At 43.0% G+C, this 21,312-nt stretch overlaps 1 protein-coding gene across 1 annotated transcript in view; it reads right to left on the bottom strand.

Annotated features, from left to right (window-relative positions):
- LOC126547711 (isovaleryl-CoA dehydrogenase, mitochondrial) overlaps positions 1-15,352 on the bottom strand; it is an 84,821-nt gene extending 69,469 nt beyond the window's left edge. The window contains exons 1-2 of the mRNA XM_050195667.3: positions 15,179-15,352; positions 3,470-3,559 (exon numbers count right to left, since the gene is read on the bottom strand). Coding sequence (XP_050051624.1) covers positions 3,470-3,559; positions 15,179-15,322 — 234 coding nt within the window. The 5' untranslated portion in view covers positions 15,323-15,352. The remainder of the gene's footprint in view (positions 1-3,469; positions 3,560-15,178) is intronic.
- Positions 15,353-21,312: the final 5,960 nt, after the last annotated feature.

Here is a 21,312-nt window from a genome sequence, read left to right as displayed (position 1 = left end):
GGCCGCGACACAGGCGTTGGCCACCTAATTCACGCCAGTGATGTGTTGTAAGATAATGATAAGTAGCCTTTGCTGCCCTTTCAGTTTTTAAGTGGCAGCACACCAGGTTAAACGTACTGTTCATTTCCTGTTCAGACAACAGATATTCCCTGTTAATCGATACATCTAATCCTTCTGAAAGAAGCATATTGAATATTTCTGCAAGCATGCAGTGAATAATAATGGACAGATTGTGTTTCTTTGCCTTGCCTTACACCTTTCTTGATATTTTTGCACATGTGAAGAAATATAGTAACTGCGAAATCCCAGTAGATATTTCTAAAGACATTTATTCATGCTTTCCTCACACCTCCCTGACTGTTAATATCTCAAGTGAATAGAACACCTTTTTACAGTCTATGAAGGCAATACAAAGGGGTTGGTTATATTCAGCAGACTTCTCAATAACCTGGTTAATGAAATTAATGTTATCAAAAGGTGAGTACATATTTCTAAATCAAGCCTGTTTCCTGAGTTGACTTAATTCAAGCGTAGCATTCATTCCATTTGAAATTGGCTTAGTGAATACGTAGTGGCCTGATAAGGACAGCAAGTTATTCTTCCAAACCTCTGGTACCTTCGAGGCCATGAGACATTAGGCTTTTGCAGTATAGAATAGCTCCATCATCTTTAGCCGGATCCCCCATTATTGCAGCTTCTCCTACTAATCTTCCCCTGGACATACAGTAGTGAACCAAAAGATATGATATTTCGCATTTGGGTCCTATGACCTAAACTGCTCAGAATGTTGGTGCTGCGTTATGCCAGATTGCTAACTGAGGGCAATAGTCTCTTAAACAAGCACTGCCATCTTACTTTATTCATATCCCATAGCCGACCCACAGTGCATGTAATTTGCGTATTCCTAGAATGAAGGAAACTGTATATATCAACCAGCATATGAAAATATGTGTGCGCTGGTGAGAAATTTTAGTAATAAGTGAAGAGGTTAGTCAAGCAAAAGGCTTAGCATGCTACTACAGGTTTACTATATATTAAGAGATCAAAGAAAAAGCAAAAAAGGCACACCACCCACTAGCACAAAAACTCTGAATGGGCCAGCAGTGAGCACCATGAAATGAACCAAGCTGAAAGTCAAGCTTCATGGCACACAAAATAACAAAATTTTATCCATCTCTGTTCCTTTTGGCTGCAACACATAGATGGACAACATTTTGGAAAATGCAGCTGATAACAGCTGCATGAAACTTTCAAACACTTGCTTTAGAAATGTTTTGCTACTGCTGCTGTTTATTCACAAGCATTCAACTTTGCAAACAGATTTACCATAGTGGTCTGTCCCTTTTTTTTTTACTAAGTTTGACCATGGTGGGATTTGTAGTTATGCCAGGACTGCATGGTAAATTTCCCACCGCTCATAATATTTAGTCATCTACACTGTGGAGTGCCTAAGTACAGAATTTATTGTGCAACCCTTAATTCACTCTAACAATCTGAACTTCACCTACACATAACCCATAACATGCACTTTATTTTCACAAAATATAAAGTTTCTGTAACAAAGATAGCTCAGGACACTGTAAAACAAAACATAAGATGGCCATATAACAGTTTCAAAATTAAAAAAAAAAGAAAATTTTACAAAGGCTGTATTTGATCTACATGCCTTGAAGTTGACACACATTTGCTGTAGCCTTCCCCCCCATGTTCACTAAATTTTAATTCGGTGCCATTTGTAGTTATGCCAGGGCAGTGAGCTAAATTTTTCGTCCCTTATAAAACTGTCTTATAACGTTCCAGAGCCCTTCTAAACATAATTTATTGCAAAGGCCACAATTAAGCCACACACTTTGAACTTTGGAAACACATAACCTATAACGTGCCCTTTATTTTTGCAAAATATTATTATTATTATATATTAATAATAAATAAAATAAATAATAAAATAATAAATATGATAAATAATAAAATATACCATTTTTGCCAGGATAGCGAGCCAAATTTCGCACTAGTCGCAATGCTCTGGAGCACTTTCATACATAATTTATTACGAACACCAAAATTAGCCCATAAACTTTGAACTTTGCCTACACATTACCTATAATGTTCCCTTTAATTTTGCCAAATATAAAAATGATGCCCTGCTTAGTTCACTGAGGAATGCCAAGAATCTAACTATGAACCTCGTATGACACATGAAATTAGGAAAAGAAACAAAGGTACGTTAATTATTTGCAACGCTTTTAAATGAGCCTGGAACGGAAAAGTTTCACCACAAATTACACTTATTCCACTTGTTTTCGCTGAATTTGAAGTTCGTGTCTTGTACAGTTATCTTATGACTGTGAGAAACATTGCAGGTACTGGCAGTATGACACCGTGGAACAGTTGAATAGGTAACTTTCTGTAAAAATTGCAATTGACCTACACAGACCAGACATTTATTGCTTGTTAATCAGAACATACTTACTTCTTCAATAAAACATAAACAACGTGCCTCGCATAGTTCATCAGGAGGACCGGGAAGAAGTAACTGCATGACTCATATAATGCATAAATATTGGGAGAAAATGAGTATTCAGTAATTATCTTCAGACCAAATAACCAACGGAAACAACTGAAACTTTCAATACACATCAGCAATGGAGTGGTTCTCATTTCCTGAGAATGTGAAATTTCTGCAGTTTCCAGTCCTCCCAGGGGTGCGGAGAAACTGTGTAATCGCTTCATACAGCGCTTCTAAATAAACAGAAAACAATGGTTTAGCAACTTTTATTTCACCCACCAGTTAACGCACACACTTCAAGATTTGCCATGACACTGCTTCTAACATTCCCCAAGTTTCCTCAAAATATAGATTCCGTGAGTGATTTAGTTCAATATATAAATTTTGCTATTTAGTTTTCTAAAAAAAATTGTCAAACCTGGCATATAACGTTTTTCAGTGCTTCTAGACACATTAGCTGCTTTTCTGCAAAAAAAAAAAAAGTCATAACAGGGCATTTACATGGCTGGTGGTAAAGTGAATAATGTGGGGGTGCTAGCTAGGTGCACTCATATCAAAAACAGCATGTGTGGCCGCTATCGCAATTTCCGCTTACCTTGCAAATAATGTTGTTCTCTTTTTTTCTTTTTTTAGATTTCTATCCTTTCACACATGTGCCAGTACAGTCCATGATCCAGGGTACAGACAAGTACTTCACTAGGCAAAAGCTTTATATTAGCAGTACTCTCTCGGAGAGAAGCAAAATACAAGAAACAGCCCTAAAAGAAAATCTGAGGAAAAGTGACACTTATGGAATATGTGCTACTCTTGTATGACATAATGTCAGAATTTGACTTAGTGGGTTGCCCTATGAAACAAAGCTACCACAGCCACCTCCAGTGACAACTATTCTATTTTTATTCTTTCTATTTTTTTTAGCCTGTACTCTGGACACCCACATACATTCACTTTTGTCATACATACCCTAAAACCTGGAAAATGATTGTTCTTGTCGATGTCTTTTGCATGTGGTGCAAGCTCTTTCTGGGCAAAGTTGAATGCTGCTTCCCGGAGCTGAAACGAGTAAAAGTAAATCGTTGGTGAGCAGTTTAAGATTGGCAGAGACTTTTGACACTGTCAAGGCAGAGAACTTTTGGTTACTATAGAACACCCAAATTCAGCAGTCACTGCCAGCTTTATTGGAGCTTTTATGTGCTTGGATAAACACAAGATGTAATTAAAAAGCAAACTTTGTAATAAATTTCAATATTATGTTATTATTCACAATGGTGCCAAACGGCTAATCTCTCTCACCTTTTGCAGTTCGGTGTGGCTAATAGTGCACTTTAAACAGTCATCAGCAGTGCTATAGAAGCCTGTTGGAAGAGCTATCTGAAAGGCATTCCCCAATCATTTGCTAACACAAGGCCATGCTAGCAAGTTGAAACACCAACTAGTGAATAGTGAATAGTTTTGTCCTCTGCAATACTTCCATTCAACAACTGTTAGAAACAAAATGCAACTGCTGACCTTGCTGTCTTGACATGTGTTTATGAGCCAGTATCAAAACACATCTATCGTGGATAAATCAAGGGAGTTTTTATGCCTGTAAGATCCTCAGGGCTGAAACTCTCTGGCATAAGGCGACTTCATAGCTGGCACGGTTATCTGACTAAGCTAGCTTCGATGCTCGGTTGTATAGTCAGAAGTTCGAATCATCGAGTTTTGTTTCATTTTTCTCACTATCTCTCTTATTATTATTTTTTTTTTAATCTGAAGGCGGCAATCTGGAATTCACCTCTTCCAGTACTTGACAACTCCAGGCTTGGAGTGGCGCCTGACACTGTCAAAAATGCCGAGAACTAGTGGGGCTATACTGATCCAATTAGGAAGGCCCACTAAGCTTCAACAAAGACACTCTCTCACCAGAACAGGAATTGGCTTCCGTGCTGCAGCATTCGGCCACTACCTCCCTCATGACACCTACATTAACCCATGGCCCTCAGTCCCCAGCAGCTGCAAAGCACCTGACCAAGGAGGCGGTCAGACATGTAACGCAGCAGAGGGTGCTAAGAATCTCTGGACCCAGACAGGCCACCAATGGAAACTGACCCTGGCAACCTTTAACACCCAAACTCTCTCGAGTGAGGTTAGCTTAGCAGGACTTTTTGAGGAACTATCAGGCATTGTTTGGGACAACATTGGCCTTAGTGAGGTTAGAAGAGCTGGTGAGGCTTATACAGTGGTGAATAACGGCCATGTCTTCTGCTATAGAAAACTCCCAGATAAGAAGCAATACAGGGTAGGATTCCTCATATTTAAGGACATAGTGGGCAACATTGACGTATTCTACAGCATTAATGAGAGGGTAGCAGTAGTCATAACAAATCTAAATAGGAGGTATAGAATAAAGGTGGTACAAGCCTACGCTCCAACCTCCAGACATGACAATGATGAAGTAGATCAGTTTTATGAAGATGTGGAATTGGCGATGAGAAAAGTGCAGACTCAATATACTGTAGTAATGGGCGACTTCAATGCAAAAGTGGGGAAAAAGCAGGCTGGTGAACAAGCAATCGGCAATTACAGCATCAATTCTAGAAACACTAGAGGTGAGATGGTTACGAGGGTTGATCCAGAAATAAGGTTCCCATCAATTTTAGAAATGGACAACATTGCTTATCTTCAGAGAAATTTACACCATTGGAAAGATAAAACTTTGCTCTATTTTTCTACATAATCACCATCTGTTTCTACGCATTTTTGTAGACAGTGCTCCAATTTCTGTATCACAATGTCGTAGAACTCTGCCGCCAACCCGTTGACGAAGCGTTTCACCTCTTCTTTGTATTTATTGTCGCTCCGGAAGCATTGGCCACTCAAATGTTCCTTTAACTTGGGGAACACGTGATAATCACAAGGCACTAGGTCTGGACTGTACAGTGGGCGGGGTATGACAGTCCACCCAAAGGTTGTCAAAAGTTCCTGGGTTTGACGGGAAACGTGAGGTCGGGCATTGTCATGAAACAGCATTACACCGGCTGCCAGTCGTCCTCACCGGTGGTTCTGGATAGCTCGCCTGAGTTTTCTTAGTGTTGCACAATAACTGTCCGAGTTGATTGTTGTCCCACGTTCCATGAAATCAATCAGCAGTATCCCCTTACAATCCCAAAAAACACTGGCCATGACTTTGCCAGCAGAAGGAGTTTGAACTTCCTTGCGACTGGTGGCTCTAGGTGACGCCACTGTTTGGATTTTTATTTTGTTTCGGGAGGGAAATGAAACACCTACGTTTTGTCTCTTGTCACAATGGAGTCCAGCAATCTTTCCTTATCTACTTGACACTTTTGAAGAAACTGGTGAGCACAGTCAAGGCATTTCCCCTTGTGGCCTGATGTCAATAGCCGCGGTACCCATCAAGCACAACACTTGTGATACCCCAATTTTTCAGTCAAAGCTATTTCTACTCTACCGTAAGAACTCCCAGGAATCTGAGAAACAAGTTCACGAATGGTGATTCTCCCGTTTTGAAGCACTTCTTGTTGGACCATCTTGATAACCGCCTCCGAAACTGACTGTCTTCCACTCCGTTCTTCATCGTGGACTTCCTTCCAACCGGCACTAAACTCCGTGAACCACTTTCGGACGTGTTGAACGGACATACACTTGTCGCCATACACCTCAGTCTATGACGGTGAATATCCAGGGTGGATATTCATCGTCCATTTTGCCTTTCACGTCATTTTGCCTTTGGCGTGCAAAAAAGCAAATTACAGAACGAATCTCGCACTTGGCGGGATCAACAATGGGAACCTCCACATTGGACGGCTGCTGAGCCAAGAATAAGAGCACAGCGAAGTGCAGCCGGGGGGAATCCAGAGCGGGGGAACAGCCGCGCGCAGCAGTGTTGCCGGATTTCACCTCGCACCTTCCCATGTGGCTGGAGCTCTTTGGGAACCTTATTTCTGGATCAACCCTCGTAGAATTTGCAGGAAAGGAATAAGCCCCGTATAATGAATACCATCTTCAGGAAGCGTAGCAACAGAAAGTGGACATGGAAAAACCCTAATGGAGAAACAAGAAATGAAATATATTTCATACTTTCTGCCAATCCCAGCATAGTGCAGGATGTAGAAGTGTTACATATGGTAAAGTGCAGTGATCATAAGTTAGTGAGGGCTAGGATTTACCTCAATATGAAGAGAGAAAGAGTAAAACTAGACAAGAAGAAACAGGCCAACCTAGACGCAGTAAGGGTAAAAGCAGACCAATTCAAGCTGGGGCTTGCAAATATGCAGCCTTAGAACAGCGAGGTGAAAATGCCATAGAAGTAATGAATGAAACTGTAACTAGGCTGGCTTAAGAAGCAGCAATTGAAGTGAGAGGTAACGCACCAAGGCAACCTGTAGGTAAGCCGTCCCAAGCAATGAAGGACCTAATAGAGAAACAACAAAGAATGAAAGTGTCCAACTCAAGAGATCAGATAGAACTTATGGAATTGTCAAAATTGACAAACAAGGAGAAAATAAAGGAAATTTGAAATTATAACGTAACAAAGACTGAGGAAGCAGTAAAAAATGGACGCAGCATGAAATAAATGAGAAGAAAACTTGGCATAGGACAAGCCAAGATATATGCAGTGAAAGATAAGCAGGGTAATATCAGCAATTTCGAAGATATAGTAAAAGCAGTGGAATAATTCTACAATGACCTGCACAATACCCAGAGCAGCCAGAATACCTCCACTGGAAGTAGTAATGAACAAGCTACAGAGGTTCCTTCTATAACTTGCGATGAAGTTAGAAGGGCCTTAAAAGACATGAAACGAGGAAAATCAGCAGAACGTGGAGTAACAGTCAATTTAATCAAAAATGAAGGAGACATCATGCTTGAAAAGCTTGCGGCCCTTTATACGGAATGTCTCACGACTTCAAGGGTTCGAGAGAACTGGAAGAATGCCAACATTATACTAATCTACAAAAAGGGAGATGTTAAAGAATTGAAAAATTATAGGCCCATTAGCTTGCTTCCAGTATTGTATAAAATATTCACCAAGACTTCAGTCAACCAAGGAAACAGGCTGGCTTCAGGAAGGGATACTGTACAATGAATCACATCCATGTTTTCAAACAGGTAATCGAGAAATCTGCAGAGTACAATCAGCCTCTATATACGGCTTTCATAGATTACAATAAGGCATTTGATTCAGTAGAGATACCAGCAGTCATGGAGGCATTACGTAATCAAGGAGTACAGGAGGCTTACGTAATTATCTTGGAAAATATCTACAACGATTCCACAGCTACCGTAATTCTCCACAAGTAGAAAAATACCTATAAAGAAAGGGGTCAGACAAGGGGAGACAATCTCTCCAATGCTATTCACTGCATGCTTGGAAAAAGTATTGAAGCTATTAACCTGGGACGGCTTAGGAGTAAGGATTAACGGCAAATATCTCAGCAACCTTCAGTTTGTAAATGACATTGTCCTGTTCAGCAACACTGGGGACGAATCATAACAAATGAGTGAGGATCTTAACAGAGAAAGTGTAAGAGTGCGGTTGAAGATTAATATGCAGAAAACAAAGAAAATGATCAATAGCATGGCAAGGGAACAAGAGTTCAGGATCGCCAATCAGCCTGTAGAGTCTGCGAAGGAATGCGTTTACCTAGGTCAATTACTCACAGGGGACCCTGATCATGAGAAGGAAATTTCAGAAGAATAAAAATGGGTTGGAACGCATAGGGCAGACTTTATCGGATCCTGACTGGAAGCTTACCATTATCATTAAAAAGAAACGTGTACAATCAGTGTATTCTACCGGTGCTAATATAGGGGGCAGAAACTTGGAGACTGACAAAGAAGCGCAAGAACAAGTTAAGGACCGTACAAAGAGCAATGGAACGAAGAATGTTAGGCGTAATGTTAAGAGACAGGAAGAGAGCAATGCGGATCAGAGAGCAAAGGGGATAGCCGGTATTATAATTGACATTAAGAGAAAGAAATGGAGCTGGGCAGGTTATGTAATGCATGGGTTAGATAACCAGTGAACTATTAGGGTTAGAGAATGGGTGCCAAGAGAAGGGAAACGCAGTCGAGGACGGCAGAGGACTAGGTGGGGTGATGAAATTAAGAAATTTGCAGGCACAAGTTGGAATCGGTTGGCGTAGGACAGGCGTAATTGGAGATCGCAGGGAGAGGCCTTCATCCTGCAGTGGACTTAAAAGAGGCTGATGATGATAATGATGAAAACCTACAGTATAACGACAGACATGATGAGATACTCTATAATTAAACCTCTTAAATAAGAAAGCGCCTTGCCAAATGAGCACTGGGGAGCTTTGGAAAACAATTTAATATAATTTATTCATAGTGAGAAACTGAACATAGGTCAGGTTTACGCTGAATACGATTAGCTAACCAGAAATTATCTTTTGAGTGAACAAGCTTTCTTGCCATAAGATTTGCCAGTAGAATGCCCCACAGCAAGAGGTCAGGCAGAAATACTCAAATGTAGGCATGGTCATGTAATATTAGTCACAGTAGTCAGCTACCCATTTATAACCAGAAGTAAGTTAAAAAGAAACTGCACTTTCCCCAGAAATCATAAGTGCAAAACATGTCCCTACCACAAAGTTTAATTAACATAAGGCCTTGAAAACTCTGCTTTTGATGACGGCATAAAATCGGAAGCATTTGGAACATGTACAAAGGCAGAGCATCCCAGAGCAATTGAAACCAATAATTATGTTTAGTGTGGCTGCATAATTTATTTCCACTTCAAGACAGACAAGAAAGTGTCTTTAGCAGTCCCATTTAATTGAAGCAATGCACAGGACAAAGTATACTATCCTAATTTATTCACATCAGTCTGCGCAAGGAAATGACTGCAAAGCAAGTTATACATTACCTATCCAACACACAATGCTACAATTAGCCACAATGCATGAACAATGAGCAACAATGAGCAAAAAAAGAAAAAGAAAATGCTACAGACAGAAGAGCTGCTGCTTGGGAGTGATGGTTGCAACACGAAATAGCATACAAAGGAACAAAGATTGAATAACCTCTGTCTCTGTCATGGTGACAGAGGCCAGTGACTGTTCTCTAGTGTAGACAAGTCTAAAGCCACTGGAGAATTCTCAAAGCATTGCTAGCAACAAAACTCAAGGTAGCGGTGGGGCGGTGTTGGCTGTTTGTCTGTATGTCTTTCAAGCCAACTGATGGGATTTGCTGAAAGAATTTCACTTTAATACTTGTCGTTTGCAAGTTTAACACTTGCCACACCCTACAACAGTGAAATCCTGGCATTTTTCAGAAATAAGACTCTACGAAAGATTGAGACTAACTACCATATTTTAAAAATATAAGTACCTCCAATTTTCTCAAGGCAGGAGTGCCAAAAGAATGTTTTTGAATACGAGTGCAGCAGCCCCTATTTGATTCTGAACATTATCTGTCAATTTTCAAGCTTAACGTCATGCCCAAGCCTTTTGACATGTGAGCAAGTACAAACAAGCTCGATGAAAAGACAATTTGAAGCCTTATGCCCATCACTTTTTGTTGCAGCGCTCACTGCACAGTCCTCAGCTTCTTTTCAAGCATCCTTGTTATCCTCCAACCTTCAGCCTCATAGGTTAATGGTGGCAGAATGCAGTGATTGTGCATTTTACTTTTCAGGGATAATGGTAAGCTGTTGGCCATGCCTTGGAAGTGCCTGCCACACATGTTGCAACCTTACCTTTAGTTCTCTGGAAATTCTCGTCTCATGATTTGGGTGGTCTCCTGCGACTAGTTCACCTAAAAAAATTTGCACTCTAGCACAGCTCCAAGATGCTGACTACCAATCACAAACTTTGGTTCCCTTGCCAGCCTACTGAACATTACCTTAGTCCTTTGCATGTTAATCTGCAAACCCACCATTACTAGGAAGTGGAGGTTACAGTCTTTAGTCATTTCTTGCTAGTCATCTACAGTATTGCTGAACAGGCCAATGTCAACTACAAACTGAAGTGTGCCAAAATATTCCTCATTGATTTGCACACTACTCATTTCTAATGTAGCATCTTTAGTTAAGGGCGCGTGAATTTTCCACACTTTCGAAAAGTGAATCGAATAATGTCCTATTCAATACAGTTCTCGAACCAAATAGTCAGTATCTGAAAATCCCAAAATTTTTCAAATACTTTACGTAGTAAACTGTACACAATAAAACATGAAATTGAAGCAAAAATTCAGTAAATTTCATCTCGTCCACAGTAGACATAGTGTACTAGAGCACGCTGCGTCACTCGGACAGCAAGACTTTTCCGGCTTTACAAGATGGCAAAAAAAATGTTTAGATACTGTATTCGGCTGTGAGTATTGCTTGGTACTATTTATAGATGTAGCATCTCTGTCCTCTGATTGGAATAAATCAGAATGTTTCATTGCAACATACTTTATGAACTAGGGGCACCATCACAACCATTCAAACTAGAGAAAAAAAATTTTTAACTCTTCCATCACTGCAGACAGCACGAATTTGTTATTTGGTCGTGAGGATATGCAGATACTTAGTGGCCCACAAGGTTACCTTCATCAACTTTATGTGATACTGCATGACTGCGCATGCCCTGAGCCTGCAAAAAATCTGCTTAGTTGTTCACTCATTTGCATTCTTAAAGCATGCTTTATAATGCAGTGTAATAACAGAATATTTCTAGTGTTGTGAATACCAGGACGTAAAAGTTGTTTAATAATAATGGTGAGAAGGCTGCACATTATTTGTTAACTATTAGAAAAATATTCAACATTCGACTTGATTCACTTCTGGCACTGTTCAATTCATATTCAATTAGATTCACTTTTGACAATATTTGATTTCTGTACAATTCATTCTCAAAAACTGCTACTCGCACACCTCTGAAACTTCAATACTTCTTCCAAGCATGCAGTGAACAGCATTGGAGAGATTGCATCTCCGTGCCCAACACCCATATTAATCAGCATTTTTCACTTTCCTTGTGAGGAAATATGGTAGCTGTGGAATCCCTTCAGATATTTCTTAAGGTAGTGAAGCATGCTTCAACTCCTTCATTACGCAATGCCTTCATGACGTCTCGCATCTCTACTAAATGTGGCAATTGTGAGCAGTAATTTACGCAGCTGTCCATAAATACTTTGTATGTTTGAGATGACTATGGAGTTTGATTTTGGGTTCCTCTGTAAGAAATTTATGTTTCATCCATATTTTACAATAGCATTTTATTTTATTCAAACCTAGACCCACTTCCCAGCACTGTCTACTATCAACCTTTAAGAAAGTAAGCATGATGGAAATGGCTTGACAAATTGGTACACAAAAACGAAAAAGGGACACCTTCATTCTTGCAAGCTGTTTCACGCACTACTTCCATCATGCTTAGTGTAGACCAACTAGCCCAATTTTCTATCCTATTAAACTTTAAGAAAGTGATTACTAGCATTCTACCCCCATAGGAATGTGCGCATCGTGGCCGAGGACCAAGCCCACTGTTGCGGATCAGAATAGCGCTTAGGACAGGAATCCACCTAGCATAGGGATGAGTACGTCTGGTAGTAGAAATGAAGGAAAAAGGGTCTATTTTACCTTATTTACACTGGCTCCAGATACGGAAGCCCTCTCCATGTAGGAGCGTATTAACATCTGAGTTCGCATTAGGACATGTCAGCCACCTCTGCACCAAAAATCCCCGTATTTGAAACAGCAGTCTTCCCTAGGAGGCTAGACTAGGGAATCTGATGACTATATCTCGGCCAATCACAAACATCACACCATTCTGCTGGACTCCACCTTCTATGCTGCACCTATGCCCCCGCATATGGTGCAAGCATGTAGCAATCTGGGAATCTGAGATCGATGTGGTTCCCACGGTAGCCTGCTACATTGACCCCTTTCATCAATTAGTTCAGCTTGTCAGGGTCAGGTTCAGGTAGAGTGATCTTCGCGGTAATTAGCCCCTCCACGGAGGTCATCAGATGCTTTCGCCCTGAAGCGAGCTCCTTTGTTTGCACGTCAGTGTACGTCGGGCCCCGTCGTCATTTGGGCGTGAGCTGATGAAAGGATGGCCTCATGGGAAATGTCCAAGGAATGCCAATCGCCGTATTGAGACGTAACACCACAATTGTGTAATCCAAGACAGAACACTGTCACTGAGCCACTCTGGCAGCTAGATTTCTCAAGTGTCATTAGTTATAACCATCAGCATACCCTACTAGCACTACAGTAATCGTTCTAATGAACTGCTGCGACACTCTCTCACTCCTTATGAGGAATTACCGTCCTTCAGTAAGCCAAAATGTGAAAAGAAGATTGGTTCAACAAGCAACTTTAATAAATGAGAATGTTGGCACATTTTTTTTATCTAATAAAATGCATTAAAATGTCACCAAATAAGTCATACGATTTCTGCTGTACAATCTGCATTTTTATATGAAATTATATTTGGTGCCATGTTTCTGTCCGAGTCACAGCCAAAGTAGCCAAATCAACTGATTTAACAAGTGGTTCACTATTGATTATATTAGAAGTCCTTCAAAGAGGCAAATTTATTACCACAGCACATAAATACTCTGAAAGGTTGGCAAAGTTTGTCAGAGAGGGAAGTTTCATTCTGAAAGAATCAAAAGAGCAGGAAGGATAGTGTCATATTATAAAATGCAGTAATTTTTTTTAATATCTGCATTGTAAACCACCCAGCTGATGAGTAAATGATGGATAAGATGTGCTGTATTGTCAGCAACATGCATTCTTCAATGGGTATCTTTGATCTGTTGTCCCCGACTGCCTAGGGCAGTCCAAGAAGCTGCGCACGCCAACACTCACTGGCTGGAAACAGCACCTCGGGTAGTTCAGGACAACAAATCAAGGGTGCCTGCTTAAAGCAAAATCAGTCATCTGCTCATGATGTGCTGAATAATGGGTAGCCTTTGCAAAGCTGTCTACATCAATAAAAAAAAGAAAGTTCTAATATTATTGTTCTTATATTATTATACCAGCAATTATATTGACACTCCAAGCAAACTTTCACAATAGCATTTGATTTGCACCTTGGGGCTCTGCATATATTTAGGTATATGTATCCTATATGCTTATCCATGCCGTATATGTGAGTTGTATAGCTAAATGATTCAATCGCTAAAGTTGTTCATACCAGGTCTTGCGTTCTTGACTAAATTATTTCTCAGAATTTTGAGAACGGCACCCCACAAAGAAATGTCATGTAACATAACATTCACAGCACATCTTTATCTTAAATCTTCTCCAACTATTAAATATTACAAGTGCAAAACAATATCTGTGCTCACACCTGAATGTAATGCAATTTTACTGCTGCAGCTCTTTACGGGCAGCGTATTGGCGCCTGTGATGTCATTACAGGCCCTACATGGCGTGTTACAGCTTTTAAAAGTGCCAGAAATTTTGGCACACCCACGTATTTAATGTCAGCGTTTGTCAGGCCTGAGAATAGTTAGATCACCATCTGAGAAGTTCAAGCACAATGCTAAACCTTGCCTTCGCAGTAAGTCCTTCATCCTTTGGGCAAAACTGCCAATTTTTCCATATAAACTAAACATGCTTGTGATATGAATGCTAGACAAAGCCAGGCAAAGAATGTTTTCAAGCCAACAGTTTGTTAACGTCCCAACTAGGCTGTTTTATTGTTACTGATGAATGTTCACCAGACAGTGTGCAGTTCCTTTATGAAGGTTTCATTATGATTTCAAATTTAATGAAGCACCTATTTATTTTGTGTCCAGCAGCTAGGTTAATGATAAAGAAAATTCTGTTTGGAAATGATGCAATAAAACACACCAACGTCCCGATCATTCATCTCAGCAACGTGGAAATAATGCCGCGCCGCTTGTTCTGGACATTATAGGTGTGACAGGCGCCGAGTTGCGCCTTCGTCCTTGCTTCGCCACAAGCACGACCACGAGAACGAAAGGTGAGAAATGCTTCCTATCGTTAGCTTCCAAATCGTTGCACTTAAAAAATTTTTTTAGGAGGGAGGGAGGATTGAGAGAGAGAAGGTAACACGTGAAACGCGTTAGCCAATCGCCGCACGGGACAGGGATGATACTATCGAGCCATACTCGCGTGATAACCTTAAAATCCCGCCAGCGCCTTATTTTCTTCAGAACGTACTATATTTTCTCTTTTGAGCATACGAGACTTTTGAGTTAAACGTGAAATAATACGTCATAAGATGAACAGCTATACCTTATGTCGCTTTCCGCTGCTCAAACTACTGCTGGCAACAGCAGAAAGAAAAAAAAAACATATACAAAAATTTCTGAGACCAGCTGGCACACTTATTTTATTCTCCAGTAATCCTTGCTCGAACAGGCACCGTAATTTAAGAGCACGGAATACAAGATCAAATAAATTAATAAAATATAACATGCAGCAGGAGATATCTCATATATGAGCGTCAAACGTGGATCGGTAGATGTGACATCCAGAATTCGTGTCAGCTCACATAAGAAATAAAATACCATATGGAACGAATAATTGTTCATTTAGTGAAGCGATGATTACCTGGAGTTGAATAGCCGGTTAGCGAGCTCCCACAATATGTACTACTTACTTCCTCTGCACCAGATGGGTATCAAATAGCACGGGAAGAAAAACAAGAAACCCTAAAAAGAACTAACACAAAACAATCATACCTCTTTTTGTTCGGGGCTTAGGCCATACATAACATCTTGAATCGGATAGTAAGCGCAATTTCTTATCGACAGCCTGCATGGCAGTCCTCTTGTCGATTTTCCTAGACGAAGAAGCGAGCACCACATACCCCTGGCAGCAGACATTTTTGAATAGTGGCTGTTGCCGGACGAAATCCTTCACGCCTCTAGAGTAAGCGGTGCGGCGAAAGAATCGCGCGCAGTGGAACACACACTCTATATATATAACTTGAGTTGTATCTTGCCACACAACGATAAACGTCATCTGTCTTGGCCGCATTTCCTTTCTTTAACGCTGCGAGTCCGATACTTCCCAGCAACGAACGGCATGCAGTCTAAAAACAGTTGCACCCTTTGGAGTGTGTATTTGCCACACAACGATAATCGTCATCTGTCTTGCCCGCATTTCCTTTCTTTAACGCTGCGAGCCCGGTACTTTCAAGTCACCCGTGCAAGTCACGAACGGCATGCGCGTTATCAGCATGACAGAGCATTCTCGACAGAAAAGTAACGAGCGCAGCGCTTTCAAGAAAGGAAATGCGGTCTAATGCGGGCAACACAGATTACGATTATTGTTGTGTGGCAAATATACATCCCAAAGGGTGTAAACTTTTCTTACACTCCAAGAAAAGTGTACACCCTTTGGAGTGCCCCTTCTGCCACACAACGATAATCGTCATCTCCCTTCATGCGTTTCCTTTCTTTAACGCTGAGAGCCCGGTACTTTCCAGTAACGAACGGCAAGTGCGTTATGAGCATAGCATTCCCGACAGGAAAGTAGCGGGCGCGGCGTTTTCAAGAAGGGAAACGCATCAAGGCAGATGACGATTATCGTTGTGTGGCAGAAGGGGCACTCCAAAGGGTGTAAACATTTCTTAGAGTGTACACTCTTAGGCAAAGTTACACCCTTTGGCTTGCCCCTTCTGCCACACAACAATAATCGTTATCTGCCTTGATGCGTTTCCTTTCTTTAACGCTGCGAGCCCGGAACTTTCCAGTAACGAATGGCACGCGCGTTATCAGAAGCGGCACTGCAAAGGGTGTAAACTGTTCTGTGCTGATAACGCGTGTGCCGTTCGTTACTGGAAAGTACCGGGCTCGCAGCGTTAAGGCGCGCTCACACTAGCGGGAGACTTCCCGCAGCGGCACAGCGTCAACGTCGATACTGCGTCGCAGCTGCTCGGAATGACGATCACACTGCGCGCGTTTTCTCGCTGCGGTTGTCTTGGAATGTAGAGAGAGGAGGCGTTGAGGGAGGACCCTAACGAGCAGAGAGGGAAGGGGATAATCATGTGACACCAGATTTCCCACGTGGTCGTCTTGACCGTCTGCTAGCTCTCCTCGCGTCGCCCTTGTTGTCACGAGGATGGCTGGTTCGAACGATGAGCTGTTGGCTACGGTAAACGTACTTATACTTGCTTGTTCGCTGCTTCTGCACCGTCGCCGTGCACGGAATGCACGGAAGCGCCGATTTTGGGCCAGTCAGGCCGAACTCCAGTCCTATTAATTCCCATCGGTTGGTCTTGCCATCCGTGTCTTTATAGTCGCAATGCGTCTTGTCATAAAGAAAAGGATAGCACCGAATACATTCCAGGAACCGCTCAAAATCCTCAAGTCGCATGTTCATGGTGGCAAAGCAACCGCCGAGTGTCCCGCAGCACGCGCGCAGCCTCTGCCTCCGCCGACGGGGTCACTGAACTGGGACCGACGTCACGGTTCGCGGTCGGCCCCCATTGGCTGTTCTCGTCAGCGGCGCGGGAAAAATAGGTACCCGACCCATCGCTCTGCGGGACGGCACAGCAGCCTGTCTGCGGGAGAAAAACCGGTTTGTGCGGGAGGCGGCTCGCGGAAAACGTTCTGCGTTGCCCGTTTTCCCGCCACTGTGAACGCGCCTTTAAAGAAAGGAAACGCATCAAGGCAGATAACGATTATTGTTGTGCACAACAATAATCACTCTTAGAAAAATTTACACCCTTTGGGGCGTATCTTGTCCCACAACAATAATCGTCATCCGTGCTGCCCGCGTTTCCTTTCTTTAACGCTGCGAGCCCGGTACTTTCCAGTCACGAACGGCATGCGCCTTATCAGTGTGACGCAGCGTTCTCGACAGGAAAGTAGCGAGCGCCGAGTTTTCAGGAAAGGAAACGCAAGCAAGGCAGATGACGATTATCCTTGTATGGTAGATATACACCCCAAAGGATGTAAACTATTTTAGAGTGCACTTTAAAACGGTTGTAGCGGGTGCAACGCCGCGTCCGCTACTTTCCTGTCGGGAATGCTATGTCATGCTGATAACGCGCAAGCCGTTCGTTACTGGAAAGTACCGGGCTCGCCGCGTTAAAGAAAGGAAATGCGTACAAGACAGATGATTATCGTTGTGTGGCAAAAGGGTGTAATTTTGCTTAAGAGTGCACAACGATAATCATCTGTCTTGCTTGCGTTTCCTTTCTTGAAAACGCTGCCATAGAGACGCTGCGCTCGTTACTTTCCTGTCGAGAATGCTCTGTCACGCTGATAACGCGCATGCCGTTCGTGACTTATAAGTACCGGGCTCGCTGCGTTAAAAAAAAAAGGAAACGCTGGCAAGACAGATGACGATTATAGTTCTGTGGCAGCTCACGCTAAATATATTATTTTTAAACCACTCAACAAACAAAGCGACTTCGAACTCACCCTAAACTTTCAAGGAATGGCGCTGCAGCGCGTTGCACCTGAAAATTTTTCGGGGTTTGGTTCGAAGAAACAATGTCTTCGAACATGCACATTAATAAGCTCACGATTGAGTTGGGCAAATCAGTTGGTTGCCTCTACAGACTGAAGGAATTAATTCCAATTAGACTGAAGAATGCAATATATTATGCTAATTTTTCCTCGCGTCTTTCATATTGTACTTTAGTTTGGGGTACTACAACGACCACCAACTATAACAAACTGGAGCGGCTCCAAAAGGAGGTACTAAGAATCTTCGAGAACTTTAATGGACATCCGAGCCTATTAACCACTGGTCCCCTATTCATTAAACATAATATGTGTAAAGGGTCTAAGTTATACGATTATAAACTATCTCTCTATATGTATAAAAAGGAACTTCCAAACGATACATAACATTCCCCGTATGACTACAGCATACGTAACAGGCTAATACCAGTGCCGCGTACACGTACAAATTACGGTAGATCTGGCTGTATTACTGCTTACCAACACTATACAACCTCTTAAAAACTCACATTAATTTCAGTGTCCCACTCGGCACGTTTAAATCGGAGTTGCGTAATTACCTGATGAAGCAATGAACTTTTTCTCTTTTCTTCTCCTGGCTGTTACATTTCCTGCAGTATTGGTGCATTCTGTGATAGTGTCCACCGTGTATGCTGTATCTGTATCAAGCAATTAATTTCTTCTTCATAATGACTGTATGTCTTTACAACTGTTCAAATTTGTGAAATCCACTGCCTGTTGCTCTCTGTAGGCCCCCAGGTCCCGTCAAGCTGTTTGAGACAGCTTTTTGACTGGGGGCCCCCAAATAGTGTGTTGGAAATAAAGTGGATTCTGATTCTGATATCGCACCTTTACAAAAGAAAGCAAAGTGAGCACAAAAAGCGCGAAGGGTCCACAATGGAGCTTGCGTCCACCAACGCTTGGGTGTGGCTTCGTTATCATATTCTAAATCTCTCCAGTATGGTGGTGGAGGCGCGGATTAACCAGCATACTTTTGACAAAGGCTGTACAACTTATGAACTAGATAGTATATGTACTTTGGAAGTAAAACTGTGCTAACAATTACTATGATGACGCTCAGCTACTTGGCACGCTGGACTATATCGCACCTTTAAAAAAGAAAGCAAAGTGAGCACAAAAGAGCGCGAAGGGTCCACAATGGAGCTTGTGTACACCAACGCGTGGGTGTGGCTTCGGTATCATACCCTAAAACTCTCCAGTATGGTGGTGGTGGCGCGGATTAACCTGCATACCTTTGACAAAGGCTGTACATTTTATGAACTAGAAAATGTACTAACCATTACTATAATGAGGAGGAGGAGGAGGAGGAGGAGAAACATTTATTTAAAAAAAGGAAAGGACAAGCAGGTGTCTTTCTGCTTGTGCGGGAGGCGCCCTTAGTCCAGTGCTCCTGCGGCTCTTGCTGTCTTCCGGGCCCACCGCACCAGTTGCTGCTGGTTACGAGGGTCCGAACTAGTCAGCACGGCTTCCCACTGCTTGGGTGTGGGGTTGGGTATTTGCGGGGCCGCCTTCACGTTGGGGCACGCCCATGTGGTGTGATACAGGGAGGCGTAATCGTTACAAAGGGGACATTTGTATGAATATAGTGTAGGGTGTATTGCGTGTAGTCAGCTTAATGGGGGTATGTATCGGTTTATAGTTGTCGCCATGTTAAGGCGTCTTCACGTGAGAGGGTCTTGTGTGGAGGTGGGTATTGTCGTCTGTTCAATCTGTGGTGTTGTAGTATGGCGTTGTATAGTAAAGGTACGGGCTCCATAGATGCGGCCGTATCCCTCTCTTGTGGCGCCCGGGAGGCATTAGCTCGGGCTACAGAGTGCGCACGCTGTTACGATTGGCGTCTAGCACGCCGTGCAAAAATGATTCTCGCCCACCATGCCTCGTCGAAACGAAGTGTGACTTCCTAATTCGCCATGGTTGTCTCGAGTGTATGCCGGTCTGGCGGAAGCCCCGCAGTGTTTACAGGCCCCTTTTGTGTGTGTGCGACTTTAGAGGGGCCCTTTCCTCGAACTGTCAAGCTCTACAGGAGAACTTACGCGAACCAGCAACGCGCAAGAGAGAAGGATAAGCGTCTACAATTCCAGGACCTGAGGCTTGGTATATACGGAGGCGGGACGCTCTTTCCTTGCTGCAGGCATGGTATATACGGAGGCGGGACGCTCTTTCCTTGCTGCAGGCTTGGTATCTACGGAGGCGGGACGCCCATCCACAAACCAGACTCTGTGCCTGTCACGTGACGTTGACGGGAGCAAGATCCCTCCCACGATTTTAGAGAGCCTATTTAAGGGGCTCCGAAATGTACTTTTAACACTTCATTCTCTTCTCATCATCTTCCACCATCCTTTGAATAAACCATGCAAGTTTCGCACTAGAAATCGTCTCGTCCTTGCCTGGTCGCCATGGTGTACAGGATGCCTGCAGCCCGTTGACAACGCGACGCTACCCAATAATAACGTCGGTCGAGCTTCGATAAACAGGCGTCGCTACAACTCGGCAGCAGTACGATATGCTACCCTGGAGTACGCAACAACGCTGATTTCCACGGAGGGACTCGTGTCCTGGAGTCCACACTATTTCAACGTCCGGGGATTGGGAGGCTTGTTTGAGGAGTCGGTGGGCGATTGAAGATATTCTGCCTCTCGCGTAGCTACGCCAAGCTGCCTGGGAGTCAGTAATAATTATGACGTACTCGTTGGTCAGACTAGAGGTGACGGCCAAGGCAATGGCTGTCTCCTCCGCTACGAGGGCACTGCGGCAGTGCGGATCGTCATCGAGACCACCTCTTGAAGGTTATGGTCGACAACGCTCTCCGCCATGGCTGCTTTTTGGTGGTACGTACTGCGCGGCATCTGTGTATAGTGTGGTGGGGAGACTGCCATATTTTGTCTGTAGAGTTCTTGCGCGAGCTTGGCGACGATCGGCATGATGTTCCGGGTGCATGCTTCTGGGGATAGGGGCTACCTTGATGTGCTCCCGGAAGTGGAGGGCCCAGATCCGGATTACTTGTTCGTGGCCTTTGCCGGGTGTGGGGTAGCCTAGGCGCGCTAGGACTGTTCTTCCTGTTGGTGTGAGGGTTAGGCGTTCTCGTTGGCTTGTGAGGTGGGCGTCTATAATTTCTCTTATAGTATTATGAACTCCTAGGGCTTCAAGCTTCAGTGTCGCTGTTCCCGGTGGTTGGCCGAGCGCTTGCTTGTAGGCTTTCCGAAGAAGTACGTCTAATTGATCTATCTCCTTGGAAGTGAGGGGTAAGTACGGGGCAGTGTAGGCAATGCGGCTGATTATCAGGGCCTGGACGAGCTGTATTATGTCGTCTTCTTTCAGTCCGTATTGTTTGGTGGGTGATAGAACAGTACCTTGTGGGGTTCCTTTGTTGCGGGTAG

The sequence above is a fragment of the Dermacentor andersoni genome, chromosome 1 (genome assembly GCF_023375885.2).
Source record: "Dermacentor andersoni chromosome 1, qqDerAnde1_hic_scaffold, whole genome shotgun sequence".
NCBI classification, from domain to species: Eukaryota; Metazoa; Arthropoda; class Arachnida; order Ixodida; family Ixodidae; genus Dermacentor; species Dermacentor andersoni.
This window is presented reverse-complemented; position numbering and strand designations above follow the sequence as displayed.